Below are 24645 nucleotides of genomic sequence, written 5' to 3'. Positions count from 1 at the left end.
CAAATGGGAGTACTTTCTTGAATTTATTTACTTAAAGACAAGTGGACACAATAAGATACAAATATTTAGGGTTTGGGATATTTAAGAATAACAATATAATGCAGTTAAATCTGAAACATACAAGAGGACACTTTAAAACTACAACATACATCAGCCTACTATTAAGCTAACATGCAAAAATCATTAATAAAAAAGGTTGAATGGTTTTGTATGCATATATAAAAAATTATAATAATATAATACTAAAAAGAGCAGTACCAGAATAATTTATTTTCGTGAAATTCATTCTGGTACCCTCATTCGATTAGACAGAAATAACCCATTTGTTGTTTTCTTAAACTTGTAAAGTTGCAAAGGCACATCTGTACACATGCTTGTACATCTGTTCACAGCTCATGCCAAATACTGAAACCAACAAGCCCTTCGTAAATAAAGAAAAAGGACAGACAGAAACTACATATTAGCTAGAAAATAGCTAATTAATTAATATTTTGTTTGGTGTTCTAGATCCATTCTTGCCATCAAAAAGGCACTAAAACTATTTTTTTCACATTGAAACGGTGATCGTAGCCTGTCTGCTTCAGCACATCTACAACGGTCTGTAACGGTGCGCAAAACAAACCGTGGACAAAACATGTAAACAGATGCTGAGAGGAAAAGGACACAGATGTGCTTTATGCAGACAGGAATTGGAGGTCAGGGTGGAAGGTGTGCAGGTCCATGCTTTTATGGAGTGTGACAAAACAGTATTGAAAAAACATCCTAAAAACTAGGGAACACTGAGTACTGAAGAAACTAGATCTGCAAACACTTTTAAAGCTCTAAAAATACATTGCAAGTGATGGGAGAGAGCAAGAGATGTAGCACCATCCCTTCACTTCTGAAGATGGGAAGAATTGTTTTTTTATATCAAAACATTCTGTGTTAATTAGACTTTAAAATGGGGATTATGAGCAAACATCCACCCTAAACACGCCTACATATACACACCTGAAATAACAGGACACTGCCAGCAGCATCAGATGTAGAGACTACCGTAAACTGATATCAAAAGAGGAGAAAGAGAGGGGAAGACTATTATTCAGGCTGCCGGAAAAACTATTTGGCTGTGTTTCCTTCAGAAAACAGTGTGTAAATGGTTTGTCTGCCGCCCTTAGTGAGTTCGAAGTTTTAAGGGGGGGCACAAAGTGTTTCAAAACGGTTGTAGTGCAGTAAAACCCTCTCTACCTGACTAAACACATCCTTTAGGTGTTTTAGCTCACCTTTATGACATAATCCAAGGTGCAATTCTGCATCTAATTTCTATTATCTTGTAAAAAATATACATGAAAAAATATTAGATGACAGTCAGCTTTAGAAAAATGTGAAAATTATGGAGCGTACAAAAGGACTATTTCCTTTCTACAGGTCTGTGGCTCAGGATTGCTGCACATTAGGACATTGCACGCTCAGCCCCACAGTGCTCACGTGTTCGTCACAGATACAAGGCAGTTTCTCCTTCATCTGAGGAAGGTCAATGTCGCAGCCTGACCAGCAGGGGCAGTAAGGGGACCAGTCGAGTCAAAATGCAACTTCTCACAATCCAACAATTGAGAATTTGGACTGATTAAGAACAGCCTGTCTACTCTTTAAAAACATGATCATTTCACCACAGGGATATCATAGTCTGTAGTCATTTCTTTTCAGTTAATGCAGCACAAACAGTATGAGACATTATTAAAAGACTTGGACAATGAAGCGAGTTAGTGTGTTTGAAATGTTAGCTTAAGGACCAGGTTATAATGTCCATACGTCAGTCAACCAGTCAGTCAGTCAGTCCTGGAATGTGAAAGGTCATCATTTCCCAAAGTTCCCTCCTTCAAAAAATAAACCAATGTGTAAAAGTGCCAGAGTACAGGTACATTTGGATTAACGGCAACAATGTGGTGAGGATGAAGACCAAGATGACTTCAACTGGCTCCTTTCTCCCTACCTCAATTCCCTCCAGCTTTCTCCCTTTTACTTTTTTATTGCTCTTTCTCTCTCCCCCTCTTTTCCTCAACGAAGACTTCTTAGTGTGGCAGAGGAACAATCACCTCCACATAGTTGAGAGGGAAGAATCCAGATTGGCCACGCAGCATGCCTTCATACCAGTTTTCATCGATCTGATTGGTCAGATTGATGATGTCCCCCTCGTGGAAGCCCAATTCGCCTTCATTCTCCGGATCGAAGTCATAGAGAGCTTTACAGCACGGCTGCTCCGCTGCTATAAGGAGAGATGGAGAGATTTAATGAGAATGGGATATTAAAGGAACACTCCACTTTTTTTGGAAATGGGCTCATTTTACAACTCCCCTAGAGTTAAACAGTTGAGTTTTACCGTTTTTGAATCAATTCAGCTGATCTCCGACTCTCATTCCGGCGTAATGATTATTATGCAGCGCCTGAAAGTAGTTCACAGCTAGGTAACTAGTTATGATATAGCTGGGAACTACTTTCAGGCGCTGCGTAATATCACTGCGCCTGCTGCACCCATGGTACAGCAGCAAAGTTCCTTGATTATTACGCCGGAATGAGAGTATAGCTCCTAGCCATATCAGCCTAGAAAATCGCAACTTTTCATTTTCGGTCGGTCTTAGTACACGATGTAACTACAGAAGAGTCAAGTTTTAAATAGGAAAATTATCGAAACTCTTTGGTCATTTTTGAGCGAGATGCTAATGGTCTAATCCGATTCAATGATCTATGCTAAACCAAGCTAAATGTGCTACCGCCAGACCCGGAGATTGGCTGAATGGATTCAAAAACGGTAAAACTCAACTGTTTAACTAAAATGAGCCTATTTCCCAAAAAAAGTGGAGTGTTCCTTTAAGGAGGGATTTAGGGAATAAGGAATGTTAGTATACAGTGGAGGAAGTAAAAGCTAAAAAGGAAATATATTGTTGGCCCTTATAACAGTAATTTAACTTTTACATCCTCGTGGGTCAAATATCTGATATTCTTGGGAAACAAATAAGACAAGGATTAGAGTCCTAAAGAAATTATTTACTTTAAAATGTCATATGCAGGTTGTGTATACACACACCCAAAATGGTAGAATATACAAATTTGACATTAAAAATATTTGACAAATACAAAAATTGTATTTGAAAAAAAAAAGATTTTATGAAATGCACTAAAGAACCAATGCAATGTTTTCTAAACACTTTAATGCATAACAGCAGTATTGTCATTGTTAACTAAAACGATTAAAATAGTTTTTTGGTAATTGAAATAAAATATAAATATCAGATGAAAACTTGAATGAAAATGAGAACCATCGACATGGCAACTGACTGAAATAGCTATGTTTAAGTTGAAATACTAAAATTACTAAAACAAATTAAAATAAAGCCATATAGAAATTCTAAATAAACAATTAAGGAAAACATAATAGACAAAAGCACACAATAAAATGCTAAGCTAAAATTAAAATAAAAACTGAAAATACAAAAATAAAATTAAAAAAATATTAAAATAGTATATAAATGACAATAAAAATAACACTGTTTCATAGCAGTAAATCAAAATGTTAATCCTTCCCAGAGCAGTATGTGTTAGTGTTTAACACCGTTTTAATCTCACTACAACCGTCTGGGTTAGGACGAGGTGCTCTGTGTTAGTGAGGGGCCGGGTGCTAAAGCCTGGGTCTGTTGTCATGTGACAGAAGACCTCCAGTTTCAGTCTGTAGCAGGGGATCACTCTGTTAGGTGGAGCAGCACTCTGTGCTTGAGGCCAACACACATGCGCACATTTACACACACACACACACACACACACACACACACACACACAAAAACAGAAATACTCATACAGTCTTCTTCACTTCCATACATATGCATCCAGCACACATACCTGCAACAAGACACTACGTAACCTGTAGTTTGCTGCACATAAGTGGAATAAACTACCATTTAATGAAGAACTGAACCTTTCGGGAACTTTATAATAGGGATGGGTCACGATTTTCGAATATTCGATTAGTCGATTTATTCATAGAATATTGAATAGGTTGTGTGATTATGTTCGTCTAAACATTTCCAATTTTTTCGATGCTGATGCGGTGGTGATGCGTAAGCAGAGGTAAGCGTTGCCAATAATGCACCTAAAAGCTGTCAAAGACAACAGAAGAACACGCTCTCTCACGCGAACGCTGTAGACTTGCAACTAAGAACAATGCCAAAGAAGAGTTCTGTGCGGATCACAAATTTTCCCGACTGGGTTAGAGGTGTGCTGAATCCGTTCTGGGAATGGCACGGAAAATGAATAACGCGTTCTACAGAGCCACTAAAGGGACATATGCTAGCGATAGCCTGTTACATTACAGTACATGCAGTTTCCCTTACCAGCAACAGAGTAGGATGATGGCGAATGATTTGTAGATCCTGAGCACCACTGACAAACAACTAATCTTGTAAAATGTGTGATAAGTACTGCCGCTCCATAGTATAAACGTGGTCGCGAATCTCCAAAGTGAAAGTAAAACAGCCGCGCACACGCGCATTCAAAAGCGTTTTCAATGCCCCGCATATTAATACCGGCTCACTGATGCCCGCAGTTAATATACAGTATAATTACCCAATGATATAATTGCGAGAGAAAGTATTGGAATATATATTTTTGAGCAGTTTAATACCTTATGAGCAGTTGGTTTATGCTAATGGATGGACTGCTATGTTAATAAGTGCTCTCATTCTGTTACGTTTATTGTATTAATATGTTTCAGCATGTTACAATCATTATATGGCTTGAGTTAAGATAGCCTATCTTTAAATAAATTAAACAGTTTGTTATCATACAGATTAAAAGCGTGAATGGTCTCTCTCTCTCTCTGTTTATGGTTATGTAACACTAGCCTAATAACGTGACGCGCGTGCATGCAAACAGGGAATTGGTGCTATTTTCAAATAATCGAATAATTCCTAGCGATTTTCGAATATTACTTTTGTTTGAAATGCCCATCCTTACTTTATAAACCACATTTTCACAGCTATAGAAACTAATCTACTGTAGATGTAAATAATCAATGGAAGTTAAGAGGCATTACATCAAAATGATCACCACCAATAATAGTGGAGTTACAGAAAAAAAAAATCAACCAACAATTATGGTTGATTTGCTTGCCCCTTTGTTTTGGCTGCTATGATGTGCACATTTTTGTAGCTGTTGTGCTGTTGCGCAACTTCCCTCCATATTCTTATTTGGTTCTCCATATAAAATGCCAGGCATGCAACAACATTAAAATTCAAACTGATATAAGCCCATCATTTTTTTATGCCTGATAACTGATAAATGGCCTATTAAATAAGAAATTTAAAATTTTACAATATTTTAATGTACAGTTATGTAAAATGGATATTCATTTTGAGATTAGCTAATGATTACATTCAACAGTGCCATTAAATTACCTTTAAATGAGCATAAAATTAAGGCAATCTAAGTAAGTACAAATATTAGACAAGAAAATGCACAATTAAATATCCAATATCTGGTAAAATATGATTATATACAGAAAAAATGTGCCGTTTTGCACATTCCTACTTCCTTTATTCTTGCACCTTCCCAAACTTATCCTCCACCCCCAACACACATAAACACACAAACTTTCCCATGCAAACACATACAGACCCACACACTCTCTGACTCACGCAATCTGGGTTTCCACGTGGATATTCTGCCAAACTGGCGGTATGGCTCTGATGACGTAATGGGAAGAGAACACAGAACAGGGTCACTGGCTGACAAAAGAGAGCAGCTGACAGCTGTCCATTTGTCTTGCCTATCCCGCCACACGCACAGGCGGTCTCATCACACCCTGCCACTGGGCCGCAACCGCACAAAGCACAATGTGCCTTTCTCTCACTAGCCTCAAGTCAAAGGCATTTCCTCAAATGTAATGAAGATCATCTATCCTCATCCAGGAACAGCTAAATTGGTCAAATGGGCATTTTATGACCATGTTAAGCAGATAAAATATCTGGTCTTACCTGCATTGCGCATGGGTGGAGCAGATGCTGGGGTGAAGCCACCATTTGACTGTTCGTTGGTGTCTCCAAAGTCAATTACAGGCTTGGGCTTGGGCATATACTCTTTACGAGGACGTGACTGAGCTTCTTTCATCCTGGTTGGTTAAACGAGAGTCATACCTTGCTTCTTTCGACAGATCCAAGAACAAACACCCATGCTTTGCAAATTGCACATGTGCCCACATACACACCTGTCTCCGAGTTTGTCAGAAAGCTCATCCAGGATCTGAACAGCCTGTCTGTGGTACTGCAGTTGAGACTCGACCAGTGACGACAGCTGGCTCACCTGCTCGATCTGCACAAGAACACACAAACATTAAATATATAAAGATGCGCTCATGCATATCTATGCTTATGGTAACACTGGGAAATCACAACAACATTCCTAGAGCTGCACGATTACTCGTTAAAAGATTGCGATCTCGATTCAAACACCCACGTGATCTCATTTCGCAATGTCAACGATTTGCCCGTGCCTATTAAACCTTTGAAAAAACCTTACCGGAACATTCAAATCTGCGTTTGTGCTGCTGCTGGCACAGAGAGAGCCGTTATCATGTAGGTAAGAAACAGCTTCACAAACAGTTTCTCTCAACTTCACAGTATTATTTCTGTCTTACAATTCATTCATATTATCACAGAAATACTGGGATGATAGTTTATAGTTTGGATAATAAACATTGATGTCTATAGTAGCGATCAAAATATAGCAAATCACCTTTTAAAAGTAATTTGCGCTTCAAATAACATTTGTGTAGGTTACATTCACTGTTTAGACACTAGGTGGAGACAAGTGACTGTTAAAAATGTATTTATTGAATCATTCATTTAAGAGATGTTCAAAAATGCTGATTCATCCAGTAATGAAACAAGTGAAGTAATTGAGTGAGTCATTGAATCATTCATTCAAACCAATTTTTCATAATTTTAATATAAAAAATTGGTTTAGTTAAATATTTTAAATATATATTTTATATATTTAAATTAACAATTAAAAATTAATTAAACACTCTTAAACTGACTGAAGAAATTTATATTTTGTCTCAGCCTTTTGTAAATTATGTGCTAATTTAAGTTCAGAATCGTGGGAATATAGTGATCTCAATTTGAGACAAAAAAAATAAATAAAAAAAATCGGGATTCACAATGTAACCAGAATCGTGCAGCTCTAAACATTCCTAAGCAAATAGCCTAGTTAATGAGTAATTTCTGAGGCCTTGAGTTCTCACGAGTCTTACTAGACTGCTAAATTTAGACTGGGAGCTCTGCTAGCTGTTCACACTAAAGGCTTACTATGGTTTAAAACTCCACCATATTGTCTTCTTTGTATTACTTTACATCTAGCACTTGACGACTTTAAAATAGTCTTTTTCCATAGACTCCACCAGCTGATGTTTATTCCCTCATCAAGTTATGGTCATTCTCAACCAATAGATGGCGCACTGACATCTCCCTGAAACATCAGATAAAAGCTACAGCCATGAAGCAAGAGGATTTTTATCCTAGCACTACAGCTTTATTGGATTATCTGTCTTGACCCCACGGATGGGCTGGAGTCAAAAAGGGACAGAAAAAGTCTTCAATATTGCTAATTCCAAAGTGACAGCCTTTGCCAAAAGTTCTTAAGATAGAGACAGTTGCTGCAAAATCAGTAAGGCAAGGTGTTCCAGAGAAACACTGAATTATTCAGTGCTGCTAATAGGATTAGCACAACACCCCCAGAAAACACAAAAAACACCAAATGAAGCATCAAGCTGTCAGGTGGTAAATCCTTACATCAGTTTCCAGAAGGTTGTACATGCTGATCTCAGCCACTTCCTTAGATTCATGGAACTTCTCCAGAGCCTGCCTGACCTCTTCATCTGGAATTTTCCCCTGACGTTTCTTCTTATAGTCAAAATCCAGCCTGCGTCCTTCGAGCTTTTTCAAATGGTGCTGAGAAAGAGGGAAATTCTCCATTTCAATACTGCCGGTGTGGAATTGACCACATGAAACATAGTAAAGGAAATGAACTCTAAATGCAAAATCTGTTCCTTGAGAAGGAAAAGGAGTACTTTATGGTATAGAAGATATTATTCTTCAGCTCATCATTAAATCAAAACAAACTGCAGATATTTAATTCTTGTAAATGGTTTAGCATATTTTATCTGCACCTTCAGGAAAAAATGTGCATAAATTGCATCTTTAGGGTATAACAGCTTGTCAATGGGGCAGTTTGCATGAAGGGACATTACCTAATCTACCACTGAAAGGTGCATATTAGTACCTTATAGCAGTAATATGTACCCCTAAGGTACTACAATGAACCTTACTCTAAAGGTACTGTTCCAATGACAAGCTGTTGTATCCCTAACGGCACAATTTCTGCACATTTTTTCTTAGAATGCAGGCATCATATAAAAATTATACAGGTATCTTTAAATTATATATGTGTATGAGACAGAGAATGTAAGCAAACCTGTATTTCTCTCAGGTCCTTGTCAGCCAGGCCTTGTAAAGGGTCGATGAAATTTTGTTTGACATCAATGTCCAATGAATCCTTCACCTCTGCAAGCCTCTTCATACTTTCACCAACATCAACTAGAGCACCACCTACAGACACATATGTGGTTGTTTTGTACATTTGGTTAGCAAGAAAATTGCAAACAAAATCTCTTGGTTTCAAAAGCTGCACTCATTTTGTAAACCTACCAAAGTTTGTGTCCTCTCCGAGTTCTTTGCCAAACTTTGCCATGCATTCTCCCAGCAGCCCCTCTGCCTGTGGATAACCTGGACTCTTCACCTGCCCTCTAATCTTAGACATGGTGTTCAACATGGAGAGCTTTGCACGTGATGCTGTGTGAAAGGAACGGAAGGAAAAATATGTTTTACAGTAATAATAATGTTTATTGCATGCATCTGTTCTGCCAGAAAAAAGTATACATCCATTTTGATGCAGAAGCTTAGCTCATGTATACAGCTGAACACACAACCTTTCAAAGTGTACGTGAAAACTGGCGCTCAACACATGCATGCTACAAAGTTTCATCCTTGTTCAGTGCCTGCGCTCTCTCTCTCCAGATGTAAGCATCAATAAAATGTCTTTGCACTTGTTTAAACTAGTTAACTTGTTTAAACTTGCTTCGGAAATATGCTTACTTGCATACTATATGGTAGCTGAAAAACAATACATGAACTGAATAATAATGTGTCCGAATTCACAGCATTCATAAAACAGTAGGCAAAAAGTTCCTGGTTGACTTAATTTAAGACTACTGACGAGATTGTGAAGTGCAGATCTGATGGGCACTTTTATCATCCCATGAGGCCACGGGAGAGGATTTGTAAATAAAAAGTGGATTTGTAATAAAAGTGAAGTAACTCAACTGACTCCATAGGTCACATGACAGTGAAAATATGGCGGCTGTAGTACTATGCTGATGATAAACATTTTTGTCACACACTATATGCATACCCATAAAAAACAAAGTAAACTTTGGGATTAGGGCTTTAAGGACTATAATGTATACAAACCTTAAATAGACACAAAGATTACATAAAGCTCCAAGAGCATTTTTGGTCTTACCTGGATTGGGCTGCAAGTACTCTGATGTTTTAGAGATGACTTCTATTACAGCTTTATTTGTCACATCTACTTTCTATAGAAACACAGAGAGGAAGTCACCACACTGAGACACTAACCAAGACACAATAAAATAACAATTTCTTTGTAATGACAAATCACCTTCCAGATGAGGTTTATTTTGCTATAGTGGCCAGCAGACTATAATTTATCACTTTCTTATATTTTCTGGATTGAATATCCCTACGTAAGACCTATCAGAGCACTGCTCTTTAATTCATCTTTATGTGCTAGTATTCTAAGAAACCATTTACTAAAATACCGAATTACAGAAGAACTGAATGAAGAGGCAATATCAAATCTGTGAAGCCATTAACGTTCAGTGTTGAACAAACAGATGATATCACTCGGGTATAGGGGATTTTACACTGCAATGAATAAACATTTCAGATAACTATAAAAACAGACAATTCTGGATAACTAACAGCCACGCCACTTTCACTTGGTAAGCAAAAGAAACTTTCCAGAAAAACACAGGTGTTGTAGAAAATCTTACTGCTGGATGTGTGGGACAGAGATCAAGTCTTTGAATCACTTAATGTGTTCAAATCAATGTTTTTAGAAAGACTGTTGGCTGCAGTGAGGGAAAATACTATCCACTTACTCTCTCCAGGTCCTTGAACTCCTCGTCCAGTTTAGTTCCCTCAGCACCACCAACCTTCTCACTCACCATCTGACACAAACAGAGAAAGAAGCCATCTTTAATCCAGTATAATCACTGTATTACAGTAAAATATGCCAAATATCCAAATATAACTAAACTACCTAAGGTTGTACTGAAAATCAAAATCAAACCAAGACACAAATCACACACATCATAGCCAATTCATGAACAAATAACAGTGATATTTCAAAATAAAACAAGTTTTGTGTTAAGGTTTGTGAAACCTGCATCAGAATCACTGTATATTCAAAAATATAAATATAGGCCTATACAAAGTGTTATGAAATTTTAATAAAAAAAGAAATCTTAAAACGCATACAAGTCTGACTGAAAAAAATCTAGCCTGATTCTGTAACATCTAAAAATATGATATGATTCACCCAGTTCACTTTTAGAACTGTCAGTGATTATGTAATTCATTGACAATCTCCCTGAATGTCAGGCAGAGAAAACACTAACAATGTTATGTAAAAGAAAAACTGTGTGGTGTCAGAAACTCATTTTTCAAGTCTAAACCACACATAAAAGCAAGGACAGCAGCAGTTTTGACTCACAAGGGGCCTAAGTCAAGATCAAACATGACACACACCAAAATTGGCCCAAGATTCTGTGAGACAGACATTTATTAATTTACACTTCCCTCCACCTCTGGATCCCACACAACATACAAATGGGTAGAAAATAGCTAAATTTCACAAGTCACTCATTTTTGCACTGTACACATGTAAATCCAATTAGCCCTCCCCTCACCTCATTTCTCTTGCACTCACTTGGGAGGGATCTTTTTTCCCTCTGTATGTCCACAGTGTTCATCCTTAAAACTCTGACTGACTCCATAAGACAATTTATTCTTAGTTCATCATTATGAACATTATACAGCACACCATCATCATTCATTACATGGCCCTACTGTATTAAAGTGACAACAAAAAAAGCTCTGTGTGAACCTGTCTGCCAGAACAGTTGTTGTTCTCAGGACTCGGAAACACATGCTTGTCCCACTCATCTTAATGTCCTGAACATGCAATAGAGAACCAAAGACAGTGACTGTGCAACTGTTGAAACCAGGCCACATGTTAAGCCTCAATCCTCACCAACATATGTTATTCGTTTCATTGGTTTTTTGACCCTAACTGGAGGAAGCATATATTTCAACATGGAAAGCGCTGGATCACGTCATAAGAACATTAATCACAAACACGTTATTTTATGGTGGTAACTTGCAATGCTGAGAAGTTCATTTTTTGTATATTCTGTTTCTATGACTGTTGAAGATTATACATCTATAACCACCTGTTTCTGTGAATTTTTCTCCTACTCTATACTGCAAGCGCTTCCTTCGGTCTACTCAAACTGTAAACATCCACGACTAGATTGTGAACAACACAATCCAACTGATCTTTCAAGTACGTCCAAAGTTTAAAAAGACTTTTTCTCAAAACTATTTAAAATCCATAAAGGGAGGTTCTTGCAACATCTGCTGTATAGATTACAAAGACATCTCTTGCTGCTACGTTTAAAAATAGCATTGCAATTCAAATTATTTAAAGTATTTTAAACTAGGGCTGTCTACTGAATTAATGACATGTTGATCACAATACATGAATGTGTTAACACCACCATGCACAAAAGCAACACTAAACAACTTGTTACAATTAGATCAAGATGAATAACAGTTATTTTAAGCCAAACACATCGGCACAAGAATGCTCCATTACAACCGTAGCTGTGTTTGATAAAGAGGTGTCTGCTTGCAGTGACCTTTTCACTCCTACACTGCCCTCCAAAAGTTTGGAAACGCCCTAGAAAAGTGGGTTTTTGGACAATATTGGCATGAATCCTTTTTAATTTCTGATAATTTTGCACTGATAAGGGACAACACAAACTACAAAAACATATTTTATTCTATAAACAGTTTATACATAGAAAAAACTTACATTTTCGATTCATCAAAATATCCACCATTAGCAGCTATTACAGCTCTGCATAATCTGGGCATCAGAGCTGTCAGTTTATTCAAGCATTGACTTGATACTGTATATTATTCCAAGCCTCCTGAAGGATTGCCCAAAGATGATTCACACTGGTTGGACACTTCTTACGGACATCACGGTCCAGTTCCTCCCATAGTAGCTCAATTGGGTTGAAGTTGGGTGATTGGGGAGGCCATTCCATGACAGACATGATGCCAGCTGATTGTTTCCTCTCCAAATAGGATTTGCACAGCTTGGAAGTGTGCTTGGGGTCATTGTCTTGTTGGAAGGTTTAGGAAGGTTGGGGTGTTTCCAGACTTTTGGAGGGCAGTGTATATCCTCCAAGCATATTTGCATATTTGTGCAATTCAGTTTGTTTGGCAGAGCAGGGCACAAATGAAGCTAATTAATAATTAAACCAGTGTTTTGTGGCAAGTCAAGCAGCGTGTCCAAACGTCTCCAATATGTTGAGGTGGGGAAAGACACTGGATAGAGTCAACGCTATAAACTGGGTGGAAAACATGATCTGGATTAGATTAAGGCCACAGATAGAGACTGACGTGTTCAAGTTCTTTTTAATTTAACATTCTAACGAAGACAATACTGTCAGTGCCACCTTCCCAAACGATTTCAAATCCAATTTCGTAACCAATCTTGTGGTAAAATAATTTGTATACAGAGCTACATTTACTGATACTTTTCAGATACTTTAAATGTTTTTAAAAGAAGTGTCTCTTTTCCTCACCAAGGCTGCATTTATTTGATCAAAATTACAATAATAATAAAAAAATGATTGGGAAATGTTCTTACCATTTAAAATAACTTTTCTGTTTTAATACATTTTAAAATGTAATTTATTCCTGTATAGCTGAATTTTCAGCAGCCATTACTCCATATTTTTCAGTGTCGTAAAATCTAATATTAAAATCTAATCTAAAAATCACAGAATCTAATATGCTGATGTGGCGCTTATTAATTATTTCTTATTATTACCGACATTTAAAACAGTTATATGGATTAATGTTTTTTGTGGAAATTGTGACATTTTTTCCTTTGCTAAAGAGAATGTTCAAAAGAACATTTTTAATAACAATTAAAAACATATTTTGTAAATAACAATTGTGTAAAATTCGGTACTGTCACTTTTGATTAGTGGTCGACTGATATATCACCAAGGCTGATTAGTTTTTCTGTTTGGCCGATGTGTTCGATGCAGGACTTTTATTTTGATGGCACGCCAGACTTTTATTCTCTGAGCACACAGCACTCATTCACTGTCATTGTTCTGTCTAATATGGAAAGAAGTCTTTCTAATAATCAGATTAAAGGACAGTTAAAGGAATTAAAATGTATATAAAAAAGTATTATAACGATTGCTTTTATATCATTAGTAATAGAAAGACAAATATTATAATATTTCTCTTGCACCAACGTTTAGCAAATACACATTTACAGCATTTAAACAAATCTACCTTAGTCGAATCCAGCCGTGAGATCTTATAAAGTGTACGTTTATATCTTGCATGATCGCGTGTTCTCTACGTGATGATTGGTCCGTGCGAATTGAATGCTAACAGGAGGAGAGTTCAGCTTCACTGAAGACGCGTGATCCACAAACGTTAATCTCGTGATTTAAAATTATGCTGCACTTTATGCATTTGCCCACTGTCATATTCATGTCATTTTCACTGTGTGCTGTATGTATAATGAGTGTTACCTTGGCTTTATTCGAAAAAATATGATTCCCAATGCACCATCTTCCCAGAATACTGAGTGCCCTGTTGGTTGCAGTGTTTAGGCTACTTCCTTTTTAATTATATATATTTTTAAATATTTGTGAAAAATACTTTGTCAGCTGAAGTATGTTTATTTTATACATTTATTTTTAAATCCATTTTCAAATTATTTCAAATTTCTTAAATATCAACTAAAATAAAAATTATATCGGCTTATAATACTCTTATCGGCTGTCAAAGAACCCATATCGGTTGACCACTACTTTTGATCAGTTTAACTCTTTCCCCGTCAGTGTTTTTCAAAAAAGGCCTCGTTTCCACCGCAGGGACTTTCCCCAGGAACTAGGGACTCTGGCCCGGTACTCTGTGTGTTTCCGCAGGAACCAAGATCTAAATAAAGTTCTGGGTAAAAATTTGCCCCTCAGAAAATCCCTGCTCACGAGGTAGTACATTTTCAAAGGTCTGGAACTTTCAGGGGCGGGACTTGGGCACTGAGCATGCTGATTGGTTGAGTTCACGCAGCACTGTATTTCAACTACTAGAGATCGACCGATATATCGATGTACCGATATTCTTCCTGATATTTAAGCATTTTACCATAATCGGATATTGGTTTTGTAATATCGGATTCACGATAATTAACGCCATCTTGTGGTTGTTTTGAGAATTGCGCTCAGGATCACCATTGCAGCGTGTCTGAGGGGAGACAAGACAACAACAATGGCGGGCACAGGTACTTGATTTGCTGTAGTTAGTAAACTTTATTTAACATAACAGGCATTAATGCACAAATTAGATGTATTACATAAATGCCTGATATGCAGTTTATGCAGCTTGGCTCTAAGAAATAGAGACAAACTCACGGAGTTACGTAAAATAATCCGTCAATTCCTCTCCCAATAAAGACGCAAGTTTGCCTGAATTAAATAATATGCAGCCATGAATGAGCGCATGTTGGAAATAAAAGTGCGGAATTTAATTCTCTCTCTGTTGTCTATATGCTCATCATTAGTCTCGGGAAGACGAGTCACGTCGGCTAATCCGTCAAGTCCTCTCCCAATAAAGACGTAACTTTGCATGAATTAAATAATACAGCCATGAATGAGCACGTGTTGGAAATAAAAGCGCTGAATTTAATTATCTCCCTGTTGTATATGTTCATCATTAGTCTCGTGAAGCCGCTTTCATATTGCTGTTCACTCAGCGGGTTGATGCTCAAGAAATGCTCCAGCATGGCCACCGCATGTAACTTTTAACAAGATTCACTTGTTTGAAACACACTAAATTATATTTACATTTACTATATAATCATTATTTCGCCAATTAACATCTAAATAAATACATCTCTATGGAAATTAATTATTTATTATCTCCGCGAGCGATCGCAGTTTGAGTATAGTTCTGTGTAACGTTAAATAGATAAACCGCGCTGTCAGCAGGCATTTCATAATCTAGAAGGACAAAAACATTAAGAATTCTGATATAACATACCAGTTGAGAAATGCAATAAAATATGATGTTTTGCTTGTTATAGCCTATTTCAATATGCCAGAGAATATGATTCAAGTGAATTAACATTATCCAGTCAATTATTCTTCACTCTTTAGCCTATTAAACAGCTTATAAACCTAAAACTGTAGTTTAAAATGAAGTTGATATGACTCCTGTCCTTTTTTTTCTCCATTTGAAAACATTAGACATTCTTTTGCTTCTTGTTAACATCAGTGTTGCTGATTATGCTTTTTATAAATAAAATGTTTTTATTGTTGTAATATGAAAATTAAATTTAACATGAAAGAACAACATTTTTTGTTGTTGTTAAGATGTCTTAAAGGAGGAAAACCCTACTAAGTGAACCCTACTTTATAACAGTAAATAAATATCGGTTCTCCATATCGGTTATTTGGGCACATGAACAAGCAAATATTTGGTATCGTTACAAAAAAAATCAATATCGGTCGATCACCATCAACTACCATATTCACATAATGATTTTAAATATAACTGTTATTGTGTCATGAAATGTGGTTTTACCTCAGCTAGTCCTTCTGATATTTGCCGCTGGCTCTGATGTCTCTGTAGTGGTTAAACATAAGATGTAATTCATTTTGGGTAAATCTAACAGGTAAACTTTGGTCTTTATTCTATTAATATGTTAATATGAAAATTAAAAGAGGCAATACTGTTTTATATATTTTGTTTCATTGTAATGTATGTACGTTCCCTGAACTACATTTCTGCGGCTATTACTATGTTTCAATGAAACCGTAAAGAGGCAGTGGTGTTTGATATCATGCCATCTTATTGTAAATACAGTGAGGAAAATTGCAGTAGCCAAGGTGAGCTGACTGATGTTATCAAATACGCTGCTCTTTGGCGGACTCCTGTCCGCGGGAGTTCACACTCCCAAGTCGAACTTGCGAAGTCCGAACTACAGAGGTTGCAAGTCCGAAATTGCATTCTTTGTATTGAGAAACACACGCAGACCTTCGTCCCCAGACAATTTGCCTAATCTTCTCGGTACTTTAGACCGCGATGGAAACGCAGACAGCAACAGGTCTGGGGGAAAAGTTCCTGGGACAAATTGTTCCTGGTAATTTTGGTGGAAAAGCAGCTAAAGTTGCAGCTAAAGCTTTATAATGGCAGTGAATAGTGGTAAAGGTTTTGTAGCAAAATAAAGAGGACAAATCCATCATAAAAAGTAATCCACAAGGCACCAGGGGTGGATAAAGGCCTTATGAAGTGAATCAATGCATTTATGTAAGAATAATATCCATATTTACAACTTTATAAACCATTAGCTCTCGCCAACTGTTGTACATGTGTTCACGAGAGTGGCGTTTCACCGGATTACATAGGACGCATGCATATAGCGTAAGCTCCGGTTAGAATATGCCAGTCTCATGAGAACCAAGTTTTTTTTTCGAAGAAAAGGAAAACCAGTCTCCAGTCAGGCTTGTATTGAAATCTTTTTTTTTTTTTTAAACAAATCCCTGTTTTGTACTTCTAATTCATGTCTGGTGTTTTATTTTGCTCTCTCCTCTGTGCTTCCATATTCGTCACTTCTCACCAGAGCTTACGTTACGTCTACGTCCTACACTATATCATATGCTGGAACGCCACTCTCTTGTGAATGCGCATATGGCAGTTAGCAGAAGCTAACGATTACGGTTTATTAAGTTTTAAATATGAATATTATTCTTACACTAGACCACTATTCACTGCTATTATAAAGCCTGGAAGAGCCAGACCATTTTTAATATAACTCTGATTGTATTTGCCTAAAAGAAGAAAGTCATAAACACCTAAGATGGCATGAGGGTGAGTAAATTGTGGGGTAATTTTCATTTTTGGGTGAACTATCCTTTTAACATTTTTCACAAAAAAACAAAACAAACAAGCTTCATCTGACACGTATTATAGAAAATATATGTTCAAAGAAATCCAGAGACACCAAAAGACCATTTGTTGTCTCCAAGAGTAATGATCTCTATCAGACACCCATGCAATGAAACTGTACAGCTCAGACAACAGGCAACATGATAATGTATATTTATGAGTGAACGAGGCCTTATCAGCAGCTAAAGAGATAATACTGAGGCTTGGCTCTGACACACACTTTATCTTGATAAAGTATGCAAAGTACAACTAACTTTGACACAAATATTGCATGCAAACCAACAGCCAGCCATGTAGCCAAATCAGACCCAGCAGGAGAAGAGTGAAGACCAGACTCCATAGATAATGCAGTGCTTGTGAATCTAATGAAGAGAAGAATGCATGACTGTGAGTCAGCTGCCACAGAGACAAATGCAGTAAGGACTTATGCAATCCCCACACAACAAAACAAATGTCAAGCAAATGTGTTACAAGGTAGACATATCTATAGGTGATAGATCTGCTTTTTCAGTTAAAATACTTTCTACTATACCACCTTATGCCGAGGCAACTACAAAGTATTTGTAGAATGACTTCTAGGAGTGTAAACGATGTGACACAGTTAAAACATTGCTGTTTGTTCAAGCATCCCAAAAAGCTTAACACAGCAACACTGGAGCAACCAATGGCATCTGTTTGTCTGACCAATGGAGGACTGCAGGACTATTCACAAAAACAGTTCACTGTACTGCAGTGGTGCAGAAATTATTACCATTTAGGCTGGCACCACCCCACTGACTGCAGTCGGTCAGAATTAGATAGATGAACTTTAGTTTACAGGAGCCAGTCCACTTTCCAGAATTAATGAGTGTATACACATTCTAAACAATGACACCATTACCCAAGTAATATATTTTAAGCTAATAATTAAATACAAGTAGGGCTGCAACAACTAATCGATAAAATCGATTATTATCGATTATGAAAATCATCGACAACGATTCTCATTATCGATTAATCGGGTCTGCCCACAGTGCACGTCCAACTTCAGCTGGTTAGTCAAATTACGCACTGAATAATGCATTTCTATGGACAAAATGCATCTAAAAATAGTGGAGGAAACAGAATGAGATTCTGCCGGAGAAGCACGTGATCCAAGCTGCCCAAAATAATTCTTTATTTTAAGCTTTAAGTTAATGCATAAGAGTAATGGCTTGCCCTGTCAGGCGCTTTGACAGATGCGTGTGCGTCCTCAGCGCAAAAACGTTCAGTTTACGGTCATATCCTTATCTATAAATGCCACAAATTCACGCGAGCATTTCCATTTTTGCATAAAGGTCCGTCCTGACAGTTTGTGTTAAGTTTAAAATACCGAATGAGCGCCGGCGCGGCGGGCGCGCGTCAGACGGACAGAACACAGTAGAGAGGGAGACAATTAATAGGTTTTTCAGCGCAAACATATCCACTGTGCTGAATTATCTGTTGTTGAAAGTTAATTTAAGGTTTAAAATAAATTAAAATATTTTATGAGAGTAGGAACTTTAAAGGGATAACAGCGTGTAATTGTCTGTCTGAATATAAACATGAGACGCTCCATAACGGCCTTTTACAGGATAAAGAAATGACGAGGTGACTGTGATCAAAGTAGTTCCTGCAGAACATTACTCTTACCTGTTGGTTAACACTGAGTTTGTGTTTTTATTCGTCTTTATTATTATCTTTATTATTTTAATTTTTAATAGAGGTTTAAACTATATTCAATTTTTACAATGCTTAACAAATTTATGTAAGTTTTTTAACAATGTGTTTATGTAAGGTTTGTGCCACTGCTGCTCTAAAGTAACAGTATTGGTGATAACCAAAATAATTTTTCGGCTTTCTGTACTGGTTAGTACTCCAATATGTGTAAGCTCTTTAGTAACAGTAGTAAGCTATTTTTAATGCTATAATATCATTATTGCTGTTATCTATGAAAGAAAACCAGAGCACTTTTTTTTTTTTGTATTTTTTATTTGAGTATTTTTTTTTCGCGATACCCAATTGCAGTCAAAAAGTACATAAACAATACCAGCAAGAATGCAAGCTGTTATGAGGACATTTTTTATTATTATGTCCAATAAATGACAATAACATTTTTAAATTTAAACAAATTTTTGACAAATTTCTAAACTATGTTTTCTCTTTATTATGATAAGTGGTCTAATAAATTAAGCACTGTATGTTTTCATAGCATTCAGTTGTCACGTTTGTTTGAAGGACACTGGGCAGAATGTGGAATAGTGTTTTTTTTGGGCAATATTTTTTTAATCCGATTAATCGAAAGAATAATCGGCCAACTAATCGATTATCAAAATAATCGTTAGTTGCAGCCCTAAATACAAGTTTTTTTTTTGTCAATAGAAAATTGCTATTAAAAATACTGATAACACGTACTCTCTATAGCAGACAGACAATCACAAAATCTTCACACTTAGCTTGTTTGAGACCTCCAAATACTCCGAGAGTGGTTCAGCTTGTATATGTGAACAAACCAAGTGATCTCCTAAGTGCGGTTCATTTGTGGGTCTATTTGCTTTTGATGTGTGAAAGCAATGACGTCCTGGTATGCTTTGTATGGACCAACATTACAGTAATTCTTTAAATAAATTAAGCAGTTTATAATGTAGTACGATTCAGCATCTAAACTTTTGTTAATAAAAGTTGCATCACAGCGCTTACAACAAGTTTCTGCACTTCTGAATGTTTTAGGATATGTGTTGAGTGATCTCTGATGTCTGTGTCTGATGTGCGTGTGTATGTGTCAAAGAAAGAAGTGTATCGATATAGAACTCCGATTAAACTAACTTGGAACTATCTGTGCTTTGAGCAGTTTTAATCTATAAATGTAATCAAGTATTAAGACAGACCATGCTATGATATTAGGCCTATATTTCTTGAGAAAAACAATAATTACTAAAACTGAACAATGAAATAAAGCTTATTATTAAAAAAAAAAAAAGAGTCAGGAGCAAAGAAACATTAATACTTATCTGAGCAAAAAAAAAAAAAAAAGTTGAAATAAATAACTATATTCATAGCCTAATATTCCCTTTTAGTTTTAAATTTGACTGAAATACATTTTTAAAGTTCTCCAAATGTCTGCACTGGTGCATGATCAGTGATTGCCAGCTCTTCCTCAGCCCTTTCCCTGCTCACTTCATCTTCCAAATTTTCCAAGTCAGACTCCAGCATTCCACTGCTACACAGAAAGCTGATCTCTGAGTTCTTATGAAGTTGTAGTGTGAAAAAGAAACAGTCTGAGATTACTTCATTGCTGTAGAGAAGCAAAAAATAAAAAGTTTTTTTTTTTTTTTTTTTTTGAGTCCACTATATTGTGAAGACCATAAGGATTGAGGTCACTTTCTGCTGGTTCCATTTCTGGTTCACTTTAAGCGAACTAGGTCTGGTTCTTTTAAAAGGAACTATATGTGAAAACACCCTAAAACCCCTGTTGTCACATCAAAATCCACCAACTTATTTTAGAATTGTCAGAATTTTTACTTGTAAATAGTACTTGATTTGTGTATTTTTCACTCCTGATTCAGATTTTTGCATTGAAGAGAGCAATATATGAATAGAGAACATTTTAGCCAGAAACAACAGTTTGCAGTTAAAAACATCTTAATGATGAAGCTTTTCACTTTACAAGACATAAACTGATGGACTGGAGTGAATTAGTGTAATGTTTTTTATCAGCTGTTTGAACTCTTATTCTGATTCATTGGTGGCAAGTGATGTAATGCTACAATTCTCCAAATCTGTTAAAATGAAGAAACAAACTCATATACATCTTTGGACCCATGGCCTGAGGGTGAGTGAATTTTCAGCAATTTTTCATGTTTGGGTGAATACTGATTAAACAAAAAAATTAAATGGAAAAAAACAATAATAATTTCATGGTGACTTTAATAGATTTACATGGAGAAGAAAACATTTAAGCCTAACCTAAAAAATATTGTATTTATCCATGGATTACATCTTTTTTTTTCTTTTGGCAGCAGATTAATTACAGGTATTTTTTTTTTCCAATATTAGACAAGTTAAGCATTTAATAACCCTGTCTCTTTGCAGCGATAACTGCAGCAAGCACGCCAGGTTCTATACCACAAAGACTATGCTGTAGTAAGATGCGTTATCGATCACATGCCAGTCATTTAGTTCTAACCACTACCATTTGGAAACAAGGCTGCAGAAAGCCAGAGCATAAAAACACTGTCCCTGCTCAGACAAAAAGCAAAATGAATAACATTCCCTGGTGTGTACATTAAAAAAGCAACCTCAAAGTAGCTCAAACAGTTCTCCGGACAGCACACCAAGAGGAAGGTTGGACTGAGGGTGTGACTGGTGTCAGAGTTTGTCTTTTGGCAGGGTGTCCTGCCTGTGTAAAGTATTGATTACTCTGGAATGCTGGCATGAGTTCGCTGCAGCACTGCAGTCCAATAAAAAGAGCCAGGCAGAGCAGAAGAGAGCACAGCAACCCCCCTTAGTGTAGCATGATTCATACTCCGCCTCTCAGGCCCAAATGCTGGCCATTTTCCTTTGCCCTGCTGTACTCCTCCACTCATGTAAACCCCCCACTGGGGATCTGAGCATGTTCCTAACAGGAAATTGGGCAACAGATTGTCCCTTCCTGCTGAGATCAGCGAACAGGGATAGAGATGCGCTGCCTCCCCTACATCTGTGCACATGTGCCCTTTGGAAAACAACTGCTGGCAACGAGAAACTAACAAATTGACGAAAAACACATTAAGTCTTGAGTTAATTACACCATAAACCACAGACAAAGAACCTTCTCACAATACCACCATGACAACACAAGAGCAGCCAAAATCAGGGAGAGGTTTTCATGATAACACATTTGATTGTCTTCACAGGGTCAAAGTGAGACTTTTGGCACATTTTAAGCCAACACATTGCCTGCTGCGAGCCCACGCACATGCATCATTCTGTTTTGCTTTTGCCATGATAATAAGCCAATATTCAGCTAACTAAATGGATATTAGTTTTGTTTAGATATAACTGGCCAGAAAAGCTCTTTCTCCAAAGATCTGCTGTTATTGCGGAGTTATTGATGTTCTGCAGTACATGTTCACGCTCCCATCGTGTGCATTAATGTATTTGTTAATATACAATTGGAAACTGATGTAAACAGTCGGTTTTCTGACAGTTTTAAGTTTTCACTTTCCATCCTGTTAATCTTTTGTAAGATCCCATTATTTCAGAAACACCAGTGATCAATTCTGTTATGTTTTGTGGTATTAGCCGCTTTGCCTCAATACTTTGGACAAAATTACAGAGATTGGTATAGCAGTAGCTAGTTAAACTTTTCATTCCTCACGGAGCAAAGCTTGTTATTTTTATCCTGAATATAAGAATTTTCACATATTCTGTATTTAATGTTCTGGCCATAGTGCAAATAATAAGATAATTAATACATTTGAAGTATCTGAAGTATCTACACCCAAAAATGTCTTAAACATTGGCATACTCTTCTATATAAATAGAACACATATGCAATATTTATACGCATATTTATTTCTAAAAGAGCTTAAAAGGTACTGCACCCAAAATTCTGCTTGTTTAATCCCAAGCAGGTTTCTTTAACCCACTGACAAGTTACATGACTGACTTTTGCTCATTTTTAAAACGAAAGCCAGCACTGTAAGCCACATTTTCCAGCTACATATTGCCAGCATAAAGCGTGAACCATAGAAACAAGAGACACAAACAAAACGTGATTGTCCATTGGAAGGAAACTGCGGTTATACAGGGTAAACCTGATGCTGCAGTATATTCTTTGTGTATTTCTATGCAGAATTTGCATATATATGCTTATATTTTAAAACAACTTTAATTCACGAGTAAATCATGAACATGTGCTTAGTGCCAAATCGTTGATTTTACTGCAGTAAACGTGGCAAATGGTGTGATATAGTAAGGACGGGGGCGTTGTATTGAAGAAAACAGATACTCGTGCATATTTTTAACACATTGTAACCTCTAATTAGGCGTGAACGCACCCATAAAGTGATGCTGACTATTTATGAAAGCGATCAAAAATATTAAATATTGCAATGACTGCAATTTAGGAGAAGACCGACAATAAATACATAAAAGCAAGCAGTTTATAACTCTAGAGGGATATGACATTTAAACAACAGCACGGTTTATCATTGTAAATATTCAGAAAGAGTTAAATACACATAGAAGAAACACACACAAAACACTTTTAAAGTGCAAAATAGCGGACAGAAGTTTAGCGCAGCGTTAGCAGGCTAAGCTAATTGGCACAGCATTGCGGTTCAATGGAAGAAAACAACAGAAAAAAAGTAACTCGCAAACCTGGCTGGCTTTGTAAAACTGCTTCTTTAAGCCCGCCACGGACATCTTCAAAGCGTAATCCTCTTTTCCCGACGAAAAAATGACTTGTAAAGTAGGTTTTTATACTGACACAACAGTGTGACAAAAGTCAACGGTCGCTGAGTGAAATCTAAAACTCGAGTCCTCAGATATACGACACCCGTTCCACAAAAAAAATACTCCAGGTGGCTGCTGGGAAAGGTTTTTACAAAGCTATGTTATTAAATGTTCTTCTGGTGGCTTTCTACTAAATTGTGACTTCAATACGGGTGACAGTGCATCCACCGCATTTGTAAGTCTTGAGAAACTAGCGGTTTCCTGCGCAACGCAAGCACATTCCTTGCGCGAGCGGAGAAGGGACTGGAAGCGGGACAGCAGCGCCGCTACCGCTCAGGAAATACACTGCACCCACAGCAGAAGTGCTTCTGTTGACCAGATGATGGAGCCAGATGTCTATTTTACTGGAGCTCTACAAAAACACTGCTAGTTTATTAGTGTTATTAAATACTATGCTGAGATGATCTTGGCACAGCATTTTGTCATTGGAACTAAATCTATTAGATTAACAGCAATAACTGAACTACAAATAGGCTATGGGTAGTCGACGTATCAATGTGTCCTATGTTGTGATGGAAAAATGTAAAAAAATAAAAATAAAAACTAACATTGAAGATAAACCCCTCTCATACTATTTGTAACTCTAAGAATGAAGATACATTTTTCTCATGTTATTTGTATGTCGTTTTCTTCTAAATTTTTGCTGTCACACGATAGGACACAGTCCCATTTTTATTTTTCAACTGCCCATATACATATATTTCATGTCAAT

At 36.8% G+C, this 24645-nt stretch overlaps 1 protein-coding gene across 4 annotated transcripts; it reads right to left on the bottom strand.

The window, feature by feature from the left end:
* Nucleotides 1–5: 5 nt before the first annotated feature.
* Nucleotides 6–24184, bottom strand: LOC306848213 (endophilin-A2-like). 4 transcript variants are annotated; one of them, XM_079382621.1, is made up of 10 exons: nucleotides 23799–24145; nucleotides 10271–10339; nucleotides 9610–9682; nucleotides 8736–8879; nucleotides 8503–8636; nucleotides 7821–7979; nucleotides 6236–6339; nucleotides 6006–6139; nucleotides 5667–5714; nucleotides 13–2245 (listed from the first exon to the last, which is right to left on the bottom strand). In XM_079382621.1, exons 1-10 carry the CDS (start codon nucleotides 23841–23843, stop codon nucleotides 2052–2054), a joined length of 1104 nt encoding a protein of 367 aa, XP_079238747.1. In that variant the 5' UTR covers nucleotides 23844–24145; the 3' UTR covers nucleotides 13–2051. The 4 variants fall into 4 exon arrangements, with proteins under 4 accessions (XP_079238749.1, XP_079238747.1, XP_079238748.1 ...); XM_079382622.1 differs by lacking the exon at nucleotides 23799–24145 and adding an exon at nucleotides 12268–12388; XM_079382623.1 differs by lacking the exon at nucleotides 5667–5714 and having other exon boundaries at nucleotides 6–2245; nucleotides 23799–24184.
* Between the last annotated feature and the right edge of the window lie 461 nt (nucleotides 24185–24645).

This window comes from Barbus barbus (genome assembly GCF_936440315.1).
Source record: "Barbus barbus genome assembly, chromosome: 28".
Classification (NCBI taxonomy): Eukaryota; Metazoa; Chordata; class Actinopteri; order Cypriniformes; family Cyprinidae; genus Barbus; species Barbus barbus.
This window is presented reverse-complemented; position numbering and strand designations above follow the sequence as displayed.

What these genes read in the sequence shown, in the direction of transcription:
- LOC306848213 (XM_079382621.1), bottom strand. Translation starts at nt 23,843, where the DNA reads ATGTCCGTGGCGGGCTTAAAGAAGCAGTTTTACAAAGCCAGCCAG. An exon ending in GTACTTGCAGCCCAATCCAG is followed by an intron (nt 8,880 to 9,609) that starts GTAAGACCAAAA and finishes CCTTTCACACAG; the next exon opens with CATCACGTGCAAAGCTCTCC. An exon ending in TCTGACAAACTCGGAGACAG is followed by an intron (nt 6,140 to 6,235) that starts GTGTGTATGTGG and finishes TTAACCAACCAG; the next exon opens with GATGAAAGAAGCTCAGTCAC.